This window comes from Genypterus blacodes, unplaced genomic scaffold (assembly GCF_046128005.1).
Source record: "Genypterus blacodes isolate CSIRO-AG114 ecotype Tasmania unplaced genomic scaffold, CSIRO-AGI_Gbla_v1 ptg000136l_1, whole genome shotgun sequence".
Classification (NCBI taxonomy): Eukaryota; Metazoa; Chordata; class Actinopteri; order Ophidiiformes; family Ophidiidae; genus Genypterus; species Genypterus blacodes.
Genome location: NW_027466938.1, coordinates 395001 through 417630, shown reverse-complemented (window position 1 = coordinate 417630; position 22630 = coordinate 395001). Strand labels below are relative to the sequence as shown.

Genomic DNA, 22630 nt, shown 5'->3' with positions numbered 1-22630 from the left:
TGGTGTTCTCCAGTTTCGAGGATGCTCGGATCATCGTTATTGTTGTTGTTTATCTCCCCATGCACATCATACTGTATTCAAAGCATGGTCACAGGTGTGTTGTCTGTGTTATCATCACATGTTTTGTCCAACGTTGTTCCTATAAATGAGGTCAAGGTCATTAAAGGAACCAAATGCCAAATTGAACAAAACTCCTGCAGCTGAAATCAAACATGTTCGCTTCCACTCACAGCTGTGAATCATTTTAAATATGAATACAGTTCAATACAAAACAGAACCTGACCACACTGATGATCACTCACATCAGAGTCTCCTCCTGTCTGTCTCACTTCTCTCCTCCCTCCTGGACCTGTGACTTTGTGTGGACCTTTAACTGGTGGACCTCTCAGACTTCTATGTGAGACCTCCTTACATTCAGCACTGTACTGATGCACAGAGTTACAGACACTATAGACTGTAACTCTAGTTATTAAAATCACATTCAGATCCAGCCTGACACTCAAACAAAGCTCCAGTTCTCCTCGTACATCTGAGCACACAGTATATCTGCATGGAGATGCATGTTTTTCCTGTGCTCCTGGATTCTGTTTTTGGGATCCACTCACTCTCGCTTCGTCAAGCGTTCCGTGTTCAGCGTCTCCAGCAGCAGCGCCCAGCTTCATCCTGGTTTGTGTTTGTTAACCACCTGATTCCATGTACTGGTGTCTGTTCCACATAACTGGGTCCAACCTTCAAATAACTTGATCGCCTGCCAATCATAACAATATCTAACAGTTTGCCATAAATAATAAACTGAGACTTTACAGAGCAACCTGGGGGTTAAGAGAAGAGCAATAAGGTGGAAACATAACACAACAGTCAGACATGAAGAACGCTCAGATCTCTAGGCTTGGTCTCAACTCCCCAGCTAGGTTTCTAGGCTGTTGCTTCTCACACCAGACTTCTTATTCCTATCACACTTTGACCACAAAGCATCGGTACATGGAGAGAAGGAGAACATGAGTAAATCAGATATGTGACAGAGATGGAGATCAATGATGGAGATGGAGGACGATTCCACCACAGAGAGAGAGAGAGAGAGAGAGAGAGAGAGAGAGAGAGAGAGAGAGAGAGAGAGAGAGAGAGAGAGAGAGAGAGAGAGAGAGAGAGAGAGAGACATCACTGGAGGTAATGAGAGAGGAACAGAGGAGGTTTGATATTTACTGTAGCCTTCTTTAGCCCCGCCTACTTGTACCATTTCCACTATTTCACTTTTGTTATGTAGTCAGCAGCAAAGGGCTTGAATCATCTACAACTAAAACCCAGTGCAGCATTTTACACTTTTAAACTCCCCTCTGTGCTTATATGTGTGATTGAAACAGCATGGATTAAAGGGTTAAACATGATTGGAAAGCTCTGGTTTTGTTTATTAGATTACAGATACAGTCTTACATGAACAGAGCTCTGCACTCAAACCTGAAAGTCAAACATGTTTTCAGATTTGATACCAAACATGAAAACAGCTGACATGACCTCATCCCAACTTTATTATTGTTTTTGTTCCAAAGATCAAAGACAGAATTCAGTCCAATCATAAACCACAACCCAACATTTGTGATATTTACAGAGATCAATCAAACCTTTTGATTGATCACACTTACATGCAAAGACTTTACTCAAAGCTTCTGATTGATTGATTGATGAACAGTAATCACAGTTCTTAGATCAGTGTGAGTAAATTGTTGTGTTACAGCAGGAAGAAGCAACCAGAAACAAATATGATGTCATCAGAATGTGAAGAAAAGACAAAGTAAAGAGGGAAGATCAGCTGATCCTTTGTACTTTAGTTCCCTTAAACCACAGAAACGTTTCATGTAAACTCCTGCAGGTTAGGCAGAGTGACTGACAGCTGAGATGATCAGAGGGGCGGAGTTTGTACCATTATAATGAAGCCCAGGACTGAAGTATGGGAGGAGCTTATGAGTGAAGGAGCAGCCAGTGAAGGAGAAGATCAGAGCTGCAGCATCCACGTCATAGAAGGAGACCAGACCCTCCTCATAGTCCACAAACACGCCCACCTTCTCTGGCTTTGACTTTAGACTCAGAGGGACAGGAGGGTCATCATAAGCTTTGTACTCATCTACATTCCTCAACCCTACAGTCCAGTAACCTTCCTGAGGCCTCAGTGTGAAGGCTCCCTTCCTCTTGCTCGTCTCTCTGGTCACTCCTAAATCCAACACTGTCTTTCCTTTGACCTGAACCTCAAAGTAAAATCTTCCAGAGGAGAAACTCTGCTTTGCTAAAACACAAACACATCTATCAAATCTCTTTGGGTTGCCTGGGAGATTCTTCCTCACATCACCACAGTAAACTTGTTTCTCATCATCAGACAGAATGAGTAGAGGATGAGCTGTATCAGGATCCAGAGTCACGTCCACTGCAAACTGCTGGATCCTCCTCAGCTCCACCTTCTTCAGCAGCTTCTTCACCTCCTTACTGAAGGTCTCCTCCAGCTGAGCCACAGCTTTCACCACACTCCCCTCATGTGACCTTTGATGGACTCTGACCTGTGTCCAGTCCTTGGTGGGAGGAGCAGAGCTGATGGATGAGAAGCTCTGGAGGAGGTGGAGGTGATCTTCAGAGAGTAGGAGCTTCTCCACATCAGCAGTTCTCTCTCTCTGTCCAGAGAGTTCCTGCTGCAGCTCCTTGATGAGGTCTTCAGTCTGTTTCTCTGTGCTCCTCTGCTTCTCCTCCATGGTTTTCCTGAAGTCGGCCTGGATTTTCTCCACAAGCTGCTTCAGAGCGGTGAAGACCTGATCTCCATCTGCTATCTCTCTGTCTGCAGCTTCCCTGCTGAGCTTTGCTGACTGTTTCATCTCCTGGATCTTCAGTAGTGTGAGCTGGATCTTCTGCTGAAGTTCAGCCACCATCTTCTCCAGCTCAGACTTCTTTCCTTCATATTCATCTTCCAGAGGAACAAACTCATGGTTCTTGTGGTCTGAAACAGGACACATGAGGCACACACAGGTCTGGTCGGTCTTGCAGAAGAGCTTCAGAGTTTCATTGTGCTTCTTACACATCCTGTCCTCCAGGTTGTCCACAGGATGGATCAGCTGGTGTGATCTCAGGCGTGCTGCTGTCAGATGAGGCTCCAGATGAGTCTCACAGTAGGAGGCCTCACACTTCAGGCAGGACTTGATGGCCTTTAGTTTGGTTCCAGTGCAGACGTCACACTGAACTTCTCCTGGTTTGGCAGCTGGTTCCTCTGATCTTCTGCTGGCTTCCTTTTGAGTTGACTGTCTGAACTCAGCGGCCATCTGCGATAGGAGCCTGTTGACCTTCATCTCAGGTCTTGTGTAGAAAGTGTCTTTACACAGAGGACACACACACTGGACGTTACTGTCCCAGTGTTGAGTGATGCAGCTTTTGCAGAAGTTGTGTCCACATGGTGTGGAGACTGGATCAGTGAAGACCTCCAGACAGATGGAGCACAGGAACTGATCTTCAGACCGCAGACAGCTGGCAGCAGACATGTCTACAAACTGAGAACAGACGAGAACATGAGTGAAAACATCTCTGGAGACACAAACACTGATTGTTGAGCAGGATGAAGAGTCTGGAAGTCTTAAAGCTCCTGAAGTTCATGTCAGAGTGAAACAGGAGAGACGACTTTGTTCTTGATGGATATTATGAGCAGACTGGGGTTCGTCCTGAGGGGGCGCTCAAGGAAACGTCATGAAAAGACTTCAGGCTCAGCTTCAGGCTCAGCTTCATGAGGATTGATTGTGTATTGATCAGGACATGAAGCTTTTGTCCCTTTAGTTCTATTCAGACTGTTTAACTTTAAAGTTTCCCTTTTCACTCTGGAGCTGAACTTTGCCTTTTAATGAGGTCACCATGACTACAGGCTGCACTCACTTCACTTCCTGTTGCCGTGGGTGCGGCTCAGTGCTGAGACTCACTTCTGTTTTTCTGAGACGCTCTTTTCTTGCTCTGACGGTAAAAACTGCCGTGTGTTTACAAACACCAACAAGTGTGAACCAGAGCCAAGCCTTTAAGACTGAAGCAGTGAAGTGAGACGTGTGAGAGCAGCTCAGCCTGGACCTCATGCTGCTGCTGAAACTGACAAGATTCTGTCTGCACTCACCTGAGTTTGGCTGAGACGCTGCAGAGACGCTGCAGAGACAAACTTGGACAAACTTCTGATCCTCTGGCTTCTCTTCTGCTTCAGTCGAGGCTGTGCTGGACTCTGACTGACTGACTTTCGTTTCAGGAATATGACGTTGCAGCTTCTGCTTCCTCCTCTCGTGTTGCTCCTCCTCCTCCTCCTCCTGCAGCTGTTGTTGCTGCTTCTCTTCTATTCCAGGCAAAGTAACTCATTTTGGAGTCAAAAATAGAAGCAAGCATTGCCATCACCCATTGGCAGTACAATGATTGGATGAAGACTGGGCCGATGTATTTGTCATACATACGAATGGTGTTTCTGTCTATGCAAATTAGGACATATTCAGTAAGCGTGCAGCTCATGTGCATATTCAAATTAATTAATTATTAACAAATTAATAAAGAAACTTGTATTACAAAAAAAGTTAATTTTCATGTATACTTTTACTATGTTAGGTTTTATTGTGGTAGGAGTAAAGGAAAAAAATAAGCTAAACTTTAGTATGTTTCCTTATGAAAAAGTTGATCATCATTAAAACTGGAGAGAAGTGAAAACATACACAACTGTAGTCCATTTATCAAGAAATATGAAGTCTGGCCTGCGACTTGGTCCCAGTTTGTTATTTTGGCCCAGTGTGTGTTTGAGTTTGACGCCCCTGCTCTAAATGATCCCAACCAGAACATTGCATTTAGTCTTAATCATCTATCAGCGTGCTTCTTCCAATCAAAGATATAATGTATAGATTTGAACCATCACAGGATGAAAGGCTCATTTACAATCCATATATTCTTCCCAGATGTGCCTCCTTCCTCTTCTACATGTTACAGCGTCCAATGCATGAATTCTATTACAGCCTTTCAGCATTAAAGGTATTAAAGTGTTTTATTCTAATGTATGTTATTATCCAGCGCTCTGTAACGCTCAGTCTGGATCAGTCAATCACACTGTCAATTATTTTCTCTTAACAAAAGCTGCTAACGAAGCTCCATCTGTGAAATCTGACTGTTGACTGTTTCTGCTGTGCTTCACATCTGAATGAGCTGTATACACCTGATTTAGCAGATGTGTGTGTGTGTGTGTGTGTAGAGACTAAAGGGAGAGGCGGGACGAGCTGCAGGAGAACAAACAGGAGGACCAGGGTTGGATATAACACTGAGCTAATGATGACACGGCTTTTATCAATATTCCTCAACTATTCAATCGATATGCAATTCAGAAAACTGCAGAATAAGAGATTTTGACGACCCTGACTGTGCAAAATCAGATTTTTAGTAAAGAAATCCGTCTATCTGCCAGTGGATATTGGTCTAAGTGTCTTACAGTTCCATTAGGTAGCAGAATCATCTCTCCATCCCTCTATTAGTCATGTGAACGAGAGCCAGAGTCTCAGTCGTGGCAGTGAGAGTGAGGAGGCAGCGTCAGGTCACCTCCTCATTCAGATCCACTCTGTCAGCCAGCACAGATGGATGGATTCATTTCAGACCGCCTCTTTCTTGCAGGAGCTTTCTGTAGATTGGGAAGAGACCGGCATTCTTATCTATCATTTATTTTTCTTCAGCCTTTCATGCCTCCATCTGGCTCGCAGAGAGGAGAAGAGCAAAGTGTCACAACATTGGGTTTCCACATCACGTCTGCTGCCTCCAGTGAACTGAGGGGAAGTGGGGATGAAGGACTAATGCTGCCAATCTGCACTTAAGAGCTGATGACTTTATACCAGGGGCTCATGAGTGAAGAGGTCGGTCACTGAGTCAAGCGCTCCACGCTCCGTGTCTCCACCTTAGAGACCAACCGGGTTAACAGCAAGCACCATGTTAAACACTGTTACTGGGATAGAAGTAGTTTGGATTTGTGCTAAAGCTGCATCCACAAGGTCTCAGAGCTGCAGTGGCGGTAGATTTGCACCATCACCCTGTGGTGAAGAGCAGGGAGGACTGACAACAAAGTGGCCGGGGTCACTGTCGTAAGGAGAAGGCGAAAAAAACGATCACGAGACGACGATCGGCTCTAAATTTAGCCGGACATTACATTGGAAGGTCGAGCCATTGCACAAGGTCAAAGTTCAAATGACATCAATTCACAAACCAAAAGTGTCCATCTTCTTTGGAATGAGGGCAATTTTCAGTGCAATGATTTGGTAAGGACAAATAAAAGAGGAGAGCAGCAGCAGGAAGTCTCCAGTGTGAAGACGACCTCAAGCATCAGGGAGACGTCCAGGATTACAGAACAGGAAATCATTCGTTTGTTCTCTTCTTCTGTAGTAAGATTTGAGTTTAATTTTGATTTTAATTCAGCTATAACTATACCTCAAACTCTGGTTCTATGTTAGTGTGATAACTGCAGTTGTTGTAGTATTAAATATACAAAAATACAAGGAGTTCAATGTGATTCTGCCTCATGTGTTTCTCTTTTAAATGAGACATAAAGTGTTTGGAGATGACAGCCAACAGATTCTCATTCTCATCCCTGACTGAAGCTTGATTGTCTGTTATCTTTTAACTTCCTTACAAAGCACATGGCTCCTCTGCAATATGCTGCACTGTGACCTGGCAGTTTCCATGGCAACCACGCATAAATGTGTGGTGCGGAGATGACAGTGACCTTAAGGGACAGATGGGATTCCATCAAACAAAAAGATAAATAAAGAAGGAAACAGAGAATACAAATATATTTCTCAACAGATATTATATTATAATTCATCACAGTGCAGCTTTCATTTGTTATTTGTATTTCAAATGTATAGAATATCAACGTTTCATTCAGAATTACCCAAGGTCAAATCTTCAAACTCTGGCCAAGGCTCAAAGGCAAAACTCTTGAATGCCTTAAATGTCACTTATAGATAATATAAATAATGACTGAGCTATTATTTCCTGTATAAATGAAAACACTGCTGCAGTGTAACATAGATAAGGACACAGAACCGAGCAGATTTCCCCTCAAACTGATGGATTTCATGCCCCACGTCTCTCTGTGGCCATAAAGGCAGGAGCAGCTCACCTAAAGGTCAAACATCTTATTTTGTACAAAGCTAATTGTGTCCCGTACAGTAACTGTGGGATGGATGGTGTTGTTAAGGAGGCTGAGCTCCCACAGGCGGAGGATTTGTGGTCGTCTCCTCCTTCCAAAGGTCGAGCGCTGCTGAAAAGCTCTCACGTATTCAACATCCATAAACTCTGGAGCAGAAAGGGCAGAGTTACAGATAAAGATATCAAGAGAGAACTCAATAAAAGTGCACAAAAATGATTTTCTTTAGAAATTCAGAATCCTGATTTCTAACTTTGACAGACAGCTTGATTGAATCTAGACGCTGCACTTCCTGTAGTCGTAGTTTGATGCAGCGCCCGACTGAGTGACTCAAGTGCATCTCAATGATTCTGTAAAGGTGAAGGAATTCAATTACTTTCTAACAAATGAGGGTCTCTGTGTCAGGAGCATTAAAGAACAAGAATGGTTTCCCAGATCAATACGGCTCCATCGGTCACTCAGAGGACTCATTACTGCCTCTGACTCAGCCTGAGCTCCTGTTAACAACACATTTTGGCAGAAGAGATTAGACAATTCATTCACATTCACCCTCTCTCAGTCACGTCAGTCAAAGGAGAGCGTCGCCTCTAAAGCCTTGATTAGCTGTGATTACATTCTTCCTCCTCCTCTCAGCCTCTGGTATCATTAAACATCTCCACTTCTTAATGGGACCTGACTTCAAGTGTTGCTGCTCGGAGGGACATATGTCAACAACTGTTTATGATGTGTCGGTGAAGTCTCGGCACAGCTGATCAACACAACACACTGTGTCTCTCCAGGTTTATACTGGATATCTAACAAAAGAATCTCAATAGAATAGAATATTAAAAGTCAGCAGTGAAGAAATATCAACACTGTAATTTTGTGTAGTATCAGTGTAATGTAAAGGCCTTATGGTTCTAAGTGTGTATTGTGGTTTCAGCTTGTTTGGCATTTTCTGCTCATCCTAGTTTTGTTTATCTTTAAGATTTAGAAGCTCATACTTGTTGTAGACATGTTCACTATGAGATCCCACATGTCGAATCACAAGACGTATCATTATTAACCACAACGCTGGTAAAAACACAACATTTGACATTTATATTGTGAACTTTCCACTGGAGTTCTATTTCACCCTAAACACATGGATTTCTGCTCCAAATGCTTCTTTCCTAAATTTGTACCAAATGTGAGCTGTAGGCCAATGGTAAGCATTGTTCAATCTTGTTTTACTACAGTGTGGTCATTTTCTGAGACATGAATAGAACTAAAATGTGTTATAATTCATATTTATACCGAATCAATCAATCAAATCAATCAAATCAATAAAGGAAACCGTGACAAGTGCTTCAAAAAAGATAAAGAACTCTCCACCTCATGTGAGTAGAATGCAACGATAAGAACGATTAGGTGAATTCTTCTCTTGACATATTTGGATTGTTTATTGTTATGTATATGTCATGTTATTGTCTTTGTGATGTCGCAACAGTTCAATGTTTCTCAGACCTTTGTTGTTATCAGATGTGTGTCAGTATTCCCAGTCTGGTTTGCTTTTCATGGATGATCCTTTGGGGACAAATGCAGTTTAAACATTCAATGTGCTAAAGCAGGGGCGTCAAACTCAAACACACACTGGGCCAAAATAACAAACTGGGACTAAGTTGCGGGCCAGACTTCATATTTCTTGATAAATGGACTACAGTTGTGCATGTTTTCACTTCTCTCCAGATATATGATGATCAACTTTTACATATGGAAACATACTTAAGTTTAGCTTAAACATTAAGTCTGGAACAAGCACAGCTTAATATTATAAACAGGCTCTTATTTTATCTTAATGCTCTTTATTGCTTTGCACTTTAGACTTTGCTGCTGTAACATGTGGATTCCCCCGCTGTGGGACAAATAAATGATTATCTTAATTTATCTTATCTCTTATCTTAAGACAGTGAGCTGAGGTGCAGTGCTGATTGTATTCAATGTCTTACAGATCCTGCAGATTGTTAAGTAAACTTTCAAAACTACACACTTGAGTGGCCTCATTTCAAAAGTGAGCAACAGTTAGAGAGAACGATCATTTCACACACAAACAATCCAGAAACTTTGCATCGTGTGTAAGTCTGTAAAAAGGAAGAACCTTCCTCCAAACCTGCAGGAGGAAGAGAAGCAGCAACAACAGCTACAGGGAGAGGAGGAGGAGGAGGAGGAGCAACAACAGCTACAGGAGGAGGAGGAGCAACAACAGCTACAGGTGGAGGAGGAGGAGCAACAACAGCTACAGGAGGAGGAGGAGCAACAACAGCTACAGGTGGAGGAGGAGGAGCAACAACAGCTACAGGGAGAGGAGGAGGAGGAGGAGGAGCAACAACAGCTACAGGAGGAGGGGGAGCAACAACAGCTACAGGTAGAGGAGGAGGAGGAGCAATAACAGCTACAGGAGGAGGGGGAGGAGGAGTAGCAACACGAGAGGAGGAAGCAGAAGCTGTAACGTCATATTCCTGAAACGAAAGTCAGTCAGTCAGAGTCCAGCAGAGCCTCGACTGAAGCAGAAGAGAAGCCAGAGGATCAGAAGTTTGTCCAAGTTTGTCTCTGCAGCGTCTCTGCAGCGTCTCAGCCAAACTCAGGTGAGTGCAGACAGAATCTTGTCAGTTTCAGCAGCAGCATGAGGTCCAGGCTGAGCTGCTCTCACACGTCTCACTTCACTGCTTCAGTCTTAACGGCTTGGCTCTGGTTCACACACGTTGGTGTTTGTAAACACACGGCAGTTTTTACCGTCAGAGCAAGATAAGAGCGTCAGGAAGTGTGTGTTTATCTGTGTTAGTGAGTCTCAGCACTGAGCCGCACCCACGGCAACAGGAAGTGAAGTGAGTGCAGCCTGTAGTCATGGTGACCTCATTAAAAGACAAAGTTCAGCTCCAGAGTGAAAAGGGAAACTTTAAAGTTAAACAGTCTGAATAGAACTAAAGGGACAAAAGCTTCATGTCCTGATCAATACACAATCAATCCTCATGAAGCTGAGCCTGAAGCTGAGCCTGAAGTCTTTTCATGACGTTTCCTTGAGCGCCCCCTCAGGACAAACCCCAGTCTGCTCATAATATCCATCAAGAACAAAGTCGTCTCTCCTGTTTCACTCTGACATGAACTTCAGGAGCTTTAAGACTTCCAGACTCTTCATCCTGCTCAACAATCAGTGTTTGTGTCTCCAGAGATGTTTTCACTCATGTTCTCGTCTGTTCTCAGTTTGTAGACATGTCTGCTGCCAGCTGTCTGTGGTCTGAAGATCAGTTCCTGTGCTCCATCTGTCTGGAGGTCTTCACTGATCCAGTCTCCACACCATGTGGACACAACTTCTGCAAAAGCTGCATCACTCAACACTGGGACAGTAACGTCCAGTGTGTGTGTCCTCTGTGTAAAGACACTTTCCACACAAGACCTGAGATGAAGATCAACACATTCATATCTCAGATGGCCGCTGAGTTCAGACAGTCGACTCAAAAGGAAGCCAGCAGAAGATCAGAGGAACCAGCTGCCAAACCAGGAGAAGTTCAGTGTGACGTCTGCACTGGAACCAAACTAAAGGCCATCAAGTCCTGCCTGAAGTGTGAGGCCTCCTACTGTGAGACTCATCTGGAGCCTCATCTGACAGCAGCACGCCTGAGATCACACCAGCTGATCCATCCTGTGGACAACCTGAAGGACAGGATGTGTAAGAAGCACAAGAAACCTCTGGAGCTCTTCTGCAGGACCGACCAGACCTGTTTGTGCTCACACTGTCCTGTTTTAGACCACAAGAACCATGAGTTTGTTCCTCTGGAAGAAGAATATGAAGGAAAGAAGTCTGAGCTGGAGAAGATGGTGGCTGAACTTCAGCAGAAGATCCAGCTGACACTACTGAAGATCCAGGAGATGAAACAGTCAGCAAAGCTCAGCAGGGAAGCTGCAGACAGAGAGAGAGCAGATGGAGATCAGGTCTTCACCGCTCTGAAGCAGCTTGTGGAGAAAATCCAGGCCGACTTCAGGAAGACCATGGAGGAGAAGCAGAGGAGCACAGAGAAACAGACTGAAGACCTCATCAAGGAGCTGCAGCAGGAACTCTCTGGGCAGAGAGAGAGAACTGCTGATGTGGAGAAGCTCCTACTCTCTGAAGATCACCTCCACCTCCTCCAGAGCTTCTCATCCATCAGCTCTGCTCCTCCCACCAAGGACTGGACACAGGTCAGAGTCCATCAAAGGTCACATGAGGGGAGTGTGGTGAAAGCTGTGGCTCAGCTGGAGGAGACCTTCAGTAAGGAGGTAAAGAAGCTGCTGAAGAAGGTGGAGCTGAGGAGGATCCAGCAGTTTGCAGTGGACGTGACTCTGGATCCTGATACAGCTCATCCTCTACTCATCCTGTCTGATGATGAGAAACAAGTTCACTGTGGTGATGTGAGGAAGAATCTCCCAGACAACCCACAGAGATTTGATCTATGGTTAAGTGTTTTAGCAAAGCAGAGTTTCTCCTCTGGAAGATTTTACTTTGAGGTTCAGGTCAAAGGAAAGACAGCGTGGAGTTTAGGAGTGACCAGAGAGACGAGCGAGAGGAAGGGAGGCATCACAGTGAGCCCTCAGAAAGGTTACTGGACTGTAGGGTTGTGGAATGTAGATAAGTACAAAGCTTATGTTGTCCCTCCTGTCCCTCTGAGCCTAAAGTCAAAGCCAGAGAAGGTGGGCGTGTTTGTGGACTATGAGGAGGGTCTGGTCTCCTTCTATGACGTGGATGCTGCAGCTCTGATCTTCTCCTTCACTGGCTGCTCCTTCACTCATAAGCTCCTCCCATTCTTCTGTCCTGGGCATCTTTTTTTGTGGGCAGACTCCGCCCCTCTGATCATCTCAGCTGTCAGTCACTCTGCCTAACCTGCAGGAGTTTACATGAAACGTTTCTGTGGTTTAAGGGAACTAAAGTACAAAGGATCAGCTGATCTTCCCTCTTTACTTTGTCTTTTCTTCACATTCTGATGACATCATATTTGTTTCTGGTTGCTTCTTCCTGCTGTAACACAACAATTTACTCACACTGATCTAAGAACTGTGATTACTGTTCATCAATCAATCAATCAGAAGCTTTGAGTAAAGTCTTTGCATGTAAGTGTGATCAATCAAAAGGTTTGATTGATCTCTGTAAATATCACAAATGTTGGGTTGTGGTTTATGAATGGACTGAATTCTGTCTTTGATCTTTGGAACAAAAACAATAATAAAGTTGGGATGAGGTCATGTCAGCTGTTTTCATGTTTGGTATCAAATCTGAAAACATGTTTGACTTTCAGGTTTGAGTGCAGAGCTCTGTTCATGTAAGACTGTATCTGTAATCTAATAAACAAAACCAGAGCTTTCCAATCATGTTTAACCCTTTAATCCATGCTGTTTCACTCACACATTTAAGCACAGAGGGGAGTTTAAAAGTGTAAAATGCTGCACATTCAACTATTCTAGGTCAGGCGAGACTAAAGTGCATAAAGAAAAGCTCAGTTTGCTAAACTCTGATTTACTCTGATGCACAGAGATCTGTGCTGCCGAACATAGAGAGCGTTTGAGCAGCTTGGGGACGGAGTTGTTGGGGAATTGTGTCTGGGAAGAAACGAGGAAACAGAGTCATACTTTGACTTGAGCGTGTGTGTTACTACACTGGAGTTCAATCAGCTCCATTTGCAGGTTGGTTGATGCGCGTTCCACGTCAAATGCAAACGGATTACTAAGCACTCCACACCTACATTTCTGGGCTTCAAAGTCGGCAAATCGCCGGGCAAACTCTGCGCTGAGTATGTAGAGTTTATCAGCAGCACTTGGCAACACGGAGGTAGAGATCTGCTCTTTCATGGTTTGGCGGCACGGAAAAAAGCCCAAGTTTCCTTGCAGCGTCCTTCTCTCCCACAGGCACAACTTAGTTTTGAAGAGTCCTCACCTCAGCGTACATGTGTGTGATGACACGGCCCCGCCCCTGAAGCTGCAGGTTGAGCACATCCAGATGTCTTATGATGTCACACAGAACGCACTCGCAGAGCATTCTGGGATGTGTAGTATTAGCGGTGCATGCGCTGTATACCAGCGGGCTAGATCTAATAGACATTTGACATTATCTCGTGGTCCAAATGTATTTACACTGCTGGCCACATTTGGCCCGCGGGCCTGAGTTTGACACCCCTGTGCTAAAGTGTCAATTTCAAGGCTCTACTAGTGCCTGCATCTGAACAGGGTTCTGTCTCTCTCTGGCATGTTGTCCAGGGTCTGCAGAGGAATTCCCTCAGGTGACGTTCACTCCCAAATCTTAAAGACACAGAGGAGGTTTGGTAAATTGGAAACTCTACCTTGTCTGCAGGTGTGAATGTGAGTGTAAATGGAAATGTCTGCCTCAATAAGTTTCACTGTGAGAGTGGCACCTGGTCCCAGTGGAGGCTGGGAGAGGCTGCAGCCTTCAGCCACCCTGAAGAAGACAGAGAAGCCAGAGAACAAGAAGTGGAAGGAATGGAAGCATGAAAAAAAGGCTAAACCAGTACAACGGTCCTGTAAACTGAGGTACAAACCCTCAAACATTCCCACTATAATGAGAAGGATCACCTTACTTCCTCCTTTAATCTGGGACCTGTGTGGGATGTAATGTGTTGTGATCTCAGTGTACAAAGTTCCTTCCCCTCATTCAACCTTTCCTTCTATCAGCACACATGATCGTACATCAAACTCGTCTCTGACCACCATAGTCAAATCTTTGTGCGAAGCCCATGGCTATGACATCATGCGATCTGTGCGGCGCTACCCTGACCTTTACCCTGACCTTTACATGCCGTCCTGCTCTCTGTATCACCCACAGCAGAGAAATGCAATGTCTACCTACCTACCTACCTACCTACCTACCTACCAACCTACCTACCTACCTACCTACCTACCTACCTACCAACCTACCTACCTACCTACCTACCAACCTACCTACCTACCTACCTACCTACCTACCAACCTACCTACCTACCAACCTACCTACCTACTTACCTACCTACCTACCTACCTACCTACCTACCAACCTACCTACCTACCTACCTACCAACCTACCTACCTACCTACCTACCTACAAACCTACCTACCTACCAACCTACCAACCTACCTACCTACCTACCTACCTACCTACCTACCTACCTACAAACCTACCTACAGACCTACCTACCAACCTACCAACCTACCAACCTACCTACCTACCTACCTACCTACCTACCTACCTACAAACCTACAAACCTACCTACCAACCTACCAACCTACCTACCTACCTACCTACCTACCTACCTACCTACCTACAAACCTACCTACCTACCTACCTACCTACCTACCTACCTACAAACCTACCTACCAACCTACCTACCTACCTACCTACATAACAATAAGCTGATTTGGTCTTAACTTATATTTTGCTGCAGTCAACATCTATTTAGTGACCAAACCTCTAGATAAGATCATTCAAGCGATAATCACAGCCTTTATTCAGCTGATAAGAGTTTATGAGGGTTCTTCTATTTATCTAAGAAGCACAAAGATGTAATCTGCTCTCATATATCATAATGAGGAACATGACAGAGACTCAGTGTCCAGTGAGTAAAGGAAGTGTAGATAATGTGAGTTTCTTGCCTTGAGAGTAATGACACGTTGACTAAGATGTATAACTCTCAGCCGCGATCTAAAGCCTTTCACTTCACCTTGATGAACACCTGCAGGCCGCCCGATATCACTAAAGATTAGTTTTCCAGCTTTCCCATCACCTGAAGGCAGGGAATGTCTTTGTGCGTTGCTGAGGATTGTCAGCTTGATCGTCTAAAGGGAAAATAAACGATTCGCTTGTCTTCTTGACGTCCAGATCTCTTAGAATAAATCTCAGGTGTGTGTGTGTGTGTGTGTGTGTCCTCTGCACATCATCTCTGCCGGCACGGTGAGGAATAATCTCTGAAACATCTTGCACTTTTGGTTGTCATGAATGTTTGATGGAACTACAAGAAGGCAGAACACAACAGAGGGATGGATTCAGGTGGAAATGTCAGATGAGATCATGGTGAATATGGGATGTAAAGTAAAGGTTACAGCACAAGGACAGAGCTGAGAGATGAGAGCTGACTGACAGACATCTACAGCTATGAGACATCACAGCGATTATGCTTATTACATTAAACGCAACGCTGCATCTATGCATGAGGAAGGCAGGTGTCATGTTTCTCTAATATGCTGCTGAATAAATAAAGGTGATGTTTACTGGATTACATCACCAATATATGCTGCTGATATGATTATACAACATTTTAAAATGATCGAATTAAGACATTTTGTGGCATTAAGGTATGTAAATGTTCACCAGTGTTGATGTTTGCATAATGACTGGAGTTGGGACGCATTGGGACGTTCCCCTTTAGTCACATGACTCTGGGAAATGACCCTGAACAGAAGAATCCTATACAATAAAGGCTGTTAGATCAATAACCCAATATCCAACAATGAAGAAACTGCAACAGCGTGTAAAAGAGGAGAGAATGATGACAGAAGGTTTATGCCCTTCAATCCATACGGCTCATCTGAATGGGATTGTTTAGGATTCCTTTGCTCTCCATGCTTGGTGTCTTCACTGTAATGTCACACTCTCTCTCTCTCTTTACTCTTAATGTTACACAGCAAATGTGGAAGTAAGTGTGTGTATCTCATCCCACTGTACATTTACCTCAGACACATCTTTGTACAAACGGAACAGCCCATAAAGCTCACACACAGACACAGCTGAGTTGTCCGTCAGCGATGGAACAATCTGAAGCACACACAGTAACTAAAGCAGAGGAGTGTGTGTGTGTGCGTGTGTGTGTGTGTGTGTGTGTGTGATGTGCTGAGCGGCTCCCAGGTGGGAATCACTTTAAATGTGCCAGTAAATGAGATCCACATCTGTGTATCCGGCCTGTGTTAGACAAAATAACAAAATAACATAATCATGAATTTTAATATCCGCGTCAAGTGAAATAGCTTTTTCCTTTCTGACAGATGCAATCAAACACGAGCCTTTCTACTTCAAAGGGAGTACACACAGACAGGAGGAGGCAGAGCAGGAGTGATGGGACTGTAAACGCCGTCTTGATCTGATTATCATCGGACACCTTGGTCTCATTTGAAAGCAGCGTTTCTGTTTACGTTTCTGCAGATAAGCAGCAGCAGCAGCGGCGTCTCGTTTGTTTTCCCCGTGCGATTAAGAGTTAATTTATTCTGCCCCAATGCAAAACGATTCAGCTGTTTGATATGAAACTGTGGCGGGGCACTGATTGATAGAGAAATGGAACCTGCCTACCTTCACATAAGTCCCATTCAGCCACGGGCTCCATTCATTACTGTGTGTGTGTGTGTGTGTGTGTTTGTCCCTGCAGAGCATCACAGAGCTGTAAAGCCTCTAAAGCCCATTGTGTTAACTGCAACCCCTGAAACACCAGGCTATGATTACAACCCCAAACTGGGCCCTGGTGGCCACTCCAGCGGTCCCACTGTGCCCCGCTGTGGCTGGATGGAGAGTCCTCTGACAGGAAGGAGAAAGGGCTGGTGTGTGGACTCTCCCACAGAGCATATGCTGGCTAATGTCGCCGACTTATGAATGGCAAACACACGCAGGCAGGGCGTGCTGACAGGTGTAAACAGCTTCTGTTGATTAGGTGTTCACTTATATACAGAATGAACATTAATGCAGAAAGAACAGGAGGCACCATCTGGTTTAAACAACACCGCCTGTGTGTGGAGCTAACAGCAGGGGGTCTGGATAGATGGGTGAATATAAACGTATATTAATACAGTATACATACATATTTACTGTATGTATGTATATAGACTGTACAGTATATGTGTGTGTATATACGGATACATACACACTGTATACACACACTGCAGGAGCCAGCTGAGGACACAAACTTGTTAAACTTTGGGAAATGTCCAAAAGTAAATTATGCAAAGTCCAATATGTGTCGAAATCCTCAGCTGTGGATTACAGCTAATGTAATTTAAGGTAACTGGACTTCTTATTCACCCTGCAGGCGTGTTGCTGCTTATTCCCTCACTCCTCTGGAGCTTCTGGGACCTCAGCTTCAGGTTTCCAGCATGTGCCAGTTGTTACTCGGCTCCAAGCAGCCACAGCCACATTCACGTCCATGCTGTTTGAAACTGTAAACAAAGTAGCAAGCTAGAAAACACAGATTCAATGGCTCACATGTTCATTTAAGAGGAATAAGGAAGTCCAAACAGTGGAAATGCTGTTCTGCATGGATGTGCTTGTCCTCCTCTGCACACTCAGCCTCAGATCTTCCACCTCAGCACCAAACACACAGGAACAAGAACTTCTCCAGTTGAAATCGCTCCAAACTCCCCTCCTGTCAGACTGAAGTGAAAGTAAGTGTTTGTCCAGCGAAGCACTTCTGTCATCTTATGCTGTGTCACCGCTAATGGCAGAAAAACACATCATTAAAAGTCTCATTCTCCCATCAGCCACAGCTTTGGGTGGAACTCTGACTAACAAGGATCTGGATTGATGCGTTCTTAAAGTCTGCTGTCGTATCGATGAGGCAGCCTCTGAGTGTTATTGCATAATAATCATCTTTCAGGAAACACACCAGCAAGGCAAGCAGATACTGTATTTCAACTTCTAGACATTATTCAGTGTGTGATTCACCGGGGGGCGCTGGTGAGCAGAGGACTGAGCCCTGAGGTAAGGTTGCTTTGTTTGATAAGTGAAGGTGATTGTTTTGATTCAGGCCAGGCCGTTAAACCTCTGCTGTCTCTGTCAAAGCCTTCATCAAACAAAGGATCAGATCCGGAGCAGCTGCTGCTTCGTCCTGACTCCTCTGAGAATGTTTGAACTCCACATTGTTGTTTTTGTTTCCTCTCCATCCAGCAGCACTGTTTGGTAACAAAGTGGGTTGCGCCCAAAACGTCTTGTTCCTTTGTTCCCCAAGCTGAGTGACTTCCACCAATCATCTCAAGGCAAAGACACAGACGCTTGGAACACGAACCACAAAGGTGATGGATTCACAAACAAGGTAGAATTATGGGCGAGGACATGTACGGGTGGAGGCGTCAGCTGTTTCCCTCTGATTGATGACTTCTTCACACCGTTGATGAGGATGAATGTGAAAGCACATCTGTTCAACAATAATTCCATCCCATATAATTCCACTCTTTTGAGGCAATGTCAGTCAAAGTGGACCGGGCGAGGAAGACATTCAGTGTGAGCGGCAGCAGCAGCGGGAGCGCGAGGAACGGATGATGTCATTGTGATGTGAGTGTGTGAGATGACAGAGCTGTGGTGTGATGGTGAAACAGAATGTTCTGGAGAGGGGAAACACGCACTGAATGGATTTCTGGTGTGTGAGATGACCTTCACAGTTTTGGTCTGCAACACAACCGACAGTTCCCTCAAAGGCTCAGAATCTATCAGAGCTTAGGAGAGAGAAACACACAGCTGAGTCTCATTAAGGCTCAGGGGACAGGAGGCACCGGCTGAGTCTGACTCTGAGATTTCATATAATTATCCGTGGAATTGGATCAATAGTGATTAGAAATAGGTTTACTACATTTAGACTGTTTTCTTCTGACACGGTGAAGCGGCTTAAGGACGACTTAACGGCTGATTGGTCAAAATGGATTTTCATTGAAGTTTGGGCACGTGCAGTGTTGCATGCTGGGATCCTGGGAGTGTGTGAAGGTAAACACAACTCTGAGGAGGGGGGGCTTCTGGCTTGGAGGCGGCACAGTAGCCTGGAGATCTGGGAGCTAAGATTGTTAGTCTGTGTGCAAGAGAGGGCCAAAGGTAGAAAGAGAGAACAGGAAGAGAGAATCAGCTGCTGTGCCTCATTCTCTGGTCTAAACTGACCAACTGAGGCTAAACTCAGCATATCTAGACCCAAACTACATTTAGGCGGACTTTTATCTCTCCTATCCACTTCCTGTTGATTGGTAAATTAGTCTTAATTGAGGTATAACGACAATAAGTGGGTTTTTAGGAGTAAGACCTTCACATTGTCCCAAGCGTTGATGAGTAGCCAATCTAGAGAAGCTGGAAGGACTGGAGGGATCGTTTCAAATGAAGGGGTTCTAGTTAGGAGTTGTTCTTTGTGTTTTGAAAAAGCTGCTGCAGTTTTTCAGAGTAATGGAGCTCAAGCCAGAGAGGAGAACTTTACAGATGTCAAGTCTCAAAGTAACAAACTGTGAAGGAAACTCTCTGCGTCTCTGCGGTGCTGAGGAAACGTCTCAGTCTGGACTGTGGAGAGGAAAACATGCAGCCTTGGTAATATTATTAACATCTAGCAGGCAGGACTCAGGAGGAGACGAGCCTCCTGTGGAAACTCCTCATGAATTTATCAGGCGCTGCAGCCAGATGTGGGCCGGGTCTGTGGAGGGACAATTTAGAGAGGAGGTTGCCCCAGTTACCACAAACTCACAAGGACAGACAGACGCAACATAGAGAGCGACGACTTCTGTGGCTTTGGTCTTTGCATGGAGACGTGAGACGGATGGTAATCAGGCTGAGCTGCTGAGCTGGAGAAACATCTGTTCTACAAGAAGACGCATGATTGGCCCAGCAAAGCAACGCCAAGGAGGACCCTGCAATATTAATGAGAGTGTGTGCTAAATCTCTGCTGAAAAAGTCAGGGAACGGCAGAGAAACGTCTGAACGCAAGACAATACACACACACACACACACACACACACACACACACACACACACTCACTTACACACACACACTCACACTCACTCACTCACACACTCACTCATACACACACACACACACACACACACACACACACACACACACACACACTCACACACACACACACACACACACACACTCACACTCACACTCACTCACTCACACACTCACTCATACACACACACACACACACACACACACACACACACACACACACACACTCACTCACTCTCACACACACACACACGCATACGGGCACACGCACACACACACACACACACATACACGCACTCACAGACACACAAATACACACACACACACACACATGCGCGCGCGCACACACACACACACACACACACACACACACACACACACTGATTTAATGGATGAAACACTAGATGGGACAAACTCTGGGTCTGCATATTTGCCATGGAAGAGAAAGCTGCTTTAAAAAAAGAAATCATGCAATATTTATGAGAGAAATACTGAGCATAAACAAACGAAATGTCTTGAGCCGGTCATCTGCAGCTCCTCACTGAGCCCAGAGCCCAGAGCCCAGAGTCCAGAGCCCAGAGCCCAGAGTCCAGAGCACAGAGCCCAGAGTCCAGAGCCCAGAGCCCAGAGCCCAGAGCCAAGAGTCCAGAGCCCAGAGTCCAGAGCCCAGAGCCCAGAGCCCAGAGCCCAGAGCCCTGAGCCCAGATCGGCCCCAGCCTGCAGGGTGAACGTGTGCTGCTCCTCTCCCTTTGTCTCATTTCCTCTTAAGCACAGTGCCTAATGTGGCACAGAGCAAACACACTTTCACACAGCACCTTATCACATTTCGATGTGTCGGTCCATTAGTCCAGGTGTGTGTGTGTGTGTGTGTGTGTGTGTTCCTGCTCCATCTCAGTCTTATTCCAAACCTGTGGACCCTCAGCTAAAATGGTTTCACTCCAGCGTGTGTGTCTGGGAGCAAACAGCCAAATGAGCAGCAAGTCAAATCAGGACAAGCAGCCGGAGGCCATTTTTAACCTGGAGGTGAAGATGGCCTGGGCCGGAATATGTGCAGGAGGAGGAGGAGGAAGAGGAGGAGACGGCTTAACGAGGAACGCTGCCTTCTGGTCAACAGGTTCTCTGCAGCCAGGAGCTCCGGCGGCTCCGTCTGCTGCTTTAGCTTTAATGAAACTAAACTCAGAAACAACGCCCACCTGCTGCAGCTCAGGTGGAGCAGCAGGCCGTCTTTAATGCCTCCTCCAGGCCTGACAGAGCCGCTCTGATCTAATTGACTGTGTCAGAGCTGCAGACACCCACAGACTGGGAAACACACATGTCAGCCCAACACGGCCTCCTTTACTTCAGACTGTGTCTAAGTGTGTGTGTGTGTGTGTGTGTGTGTGGGACGGTGAGGTTCACCTGTGAAGCAGAGAGGTTTGTCTGGATTCATTCTTACAGGTGTGAACCTCAGGTTTTACAAATTAAATGTAATAGTGAGTTTAGAATGATGCATGCTGGATTCTTTAGTTAGACTTTACTTTGAAATTCTCCTAATCTGAATATAAAACTTTGGATTTGTTTTCACCCTCCCATGAATTGTGTTGATTTAGTGCCTCATTGGGCCAAACACACACACACACACACACACACACACACACACACACACACACACACACACACACACACACACACACACACAAACACACACACACACACACACACACACACAAAGCATACATTTTACAACTGTAACTTGGATACCACTGAAGTAATCAATCTATTAGGAGCCTTTCTTCTGCAATAGTTGATGATGAAACCCAGTGCAGCTGTGACACACACACACACACAAACACACACACACACACACACACACACACACACACACACACACACACACACACACACACACACGCGCACACACACACTGTATCACTCCGCATCAGACCGGAAAGCACTCCAGCGGTGGATCACCGGTACACAACTGGACAGCATGGAACTGATCAACCGTCGACGCTGTCTGGGCAAAACCAGGAACATTATAAAAGACTCATCCCACCCCAACAATAAACCTTTCACCCTCCTCCCATCCGGCAGGCGTTACAGAAGCCTCCGCTCTCGCACCAGCAGGCTCAGGAAGAGTTTCTTCTACGAGGCGGTGACCCTGCTGAACTCTACTCCATTCCCCCACTCACCTCCATCCTCCCTCCAGCATCATCTTGCTCTCCACTGCAATTTGCACAACTTTCTGTTTGCACTGATCATTTCCATTTCACTTCCGTTTTGCACTCAGACTCCTTGCACTATTTATTTACATATTTATTCATTTATATTTATAGTTAGTATATATAGCATATATAATGTATATAGTTTATTCTGTATATCTTCTGTATATCTTCTGTATTCTGTATATATAATAGTAGACTTTTGCACTTTCTGGTTGGATGCGACTGCATTTCATTGGCTTGTACCTGTACTTGCTCACTGACAATAAAGTTGAATCTAATCTAATCTAATCTAAAAAAATGAGGCTTCACTTCATTTCTCAAACAGATCTGAGCCCTGAGGCTTCACCGTTTTGATTAAACATGTAAACACAAAACACATTCAAATCAATATCATCCAGGTGATCTGAATGAAGGCAGGCAGCAGCTGCATCATTTCACAAGGAGGCTACACACACACACATGCACACACACACATGCACACACACACATGCACACACACACACATGCACACACACACACACACACACATGCACACACACACACATGCACAC

At 45.1% G+C, this 22630-nt stretch overlaps 2 protein-coding genes across 2 annotated transcripts; one reads left to right on the top strand and one right to left on the bottom strand.

Annotated features, from left to right (window-relative positions):
• Positions 1-1385: 1385 nt before the first annotated feature.
• LOC143011530 (E3 ubiquitin-protein ligase TRIM39-like) lies at positions 1386-4495 on the bottom strand. The gene is made up of 2 exons (XM_076164436.1): positions 4127-4495; positions 1386-3521 (listed from the first exon to the last, which is right to left on the bottom strand). Exon 2 carries the CDS (start codon positions 3510-3512, stop codon positions 1869-1871), a length of 1644 nt encoding a protein of 547 aa, XP_076020551.1. The 5' UTR covers positions 3513-3521; positions 4127-4495; the 3' UTR covers positions 1386-1868.
• Positions 4496-9634: 5139 nt separating this feature from the next.
• On the top strand, positions 9635-12523 carry LOC143011550 (E3 ubiquitin-protein ligase TRIM39-like). The gene is made up of 2 exons (XM_076164453.1): positions 9635-9771; positions 10388-12523. Exon 2 carries the CDS (start codon positions 10397-10399, stop codon positions 12038-12040), a length of 1644 nt encoding a protein of 547 aa, XP_076020568.1. The 5' UTR covers positions 9635-9771; positions 10388-10396; the 3' UTR covers positions 12041-12523.
• The last annotated feature ends 10107 nt before the right edge of the window (positions 12524-22630 follow it).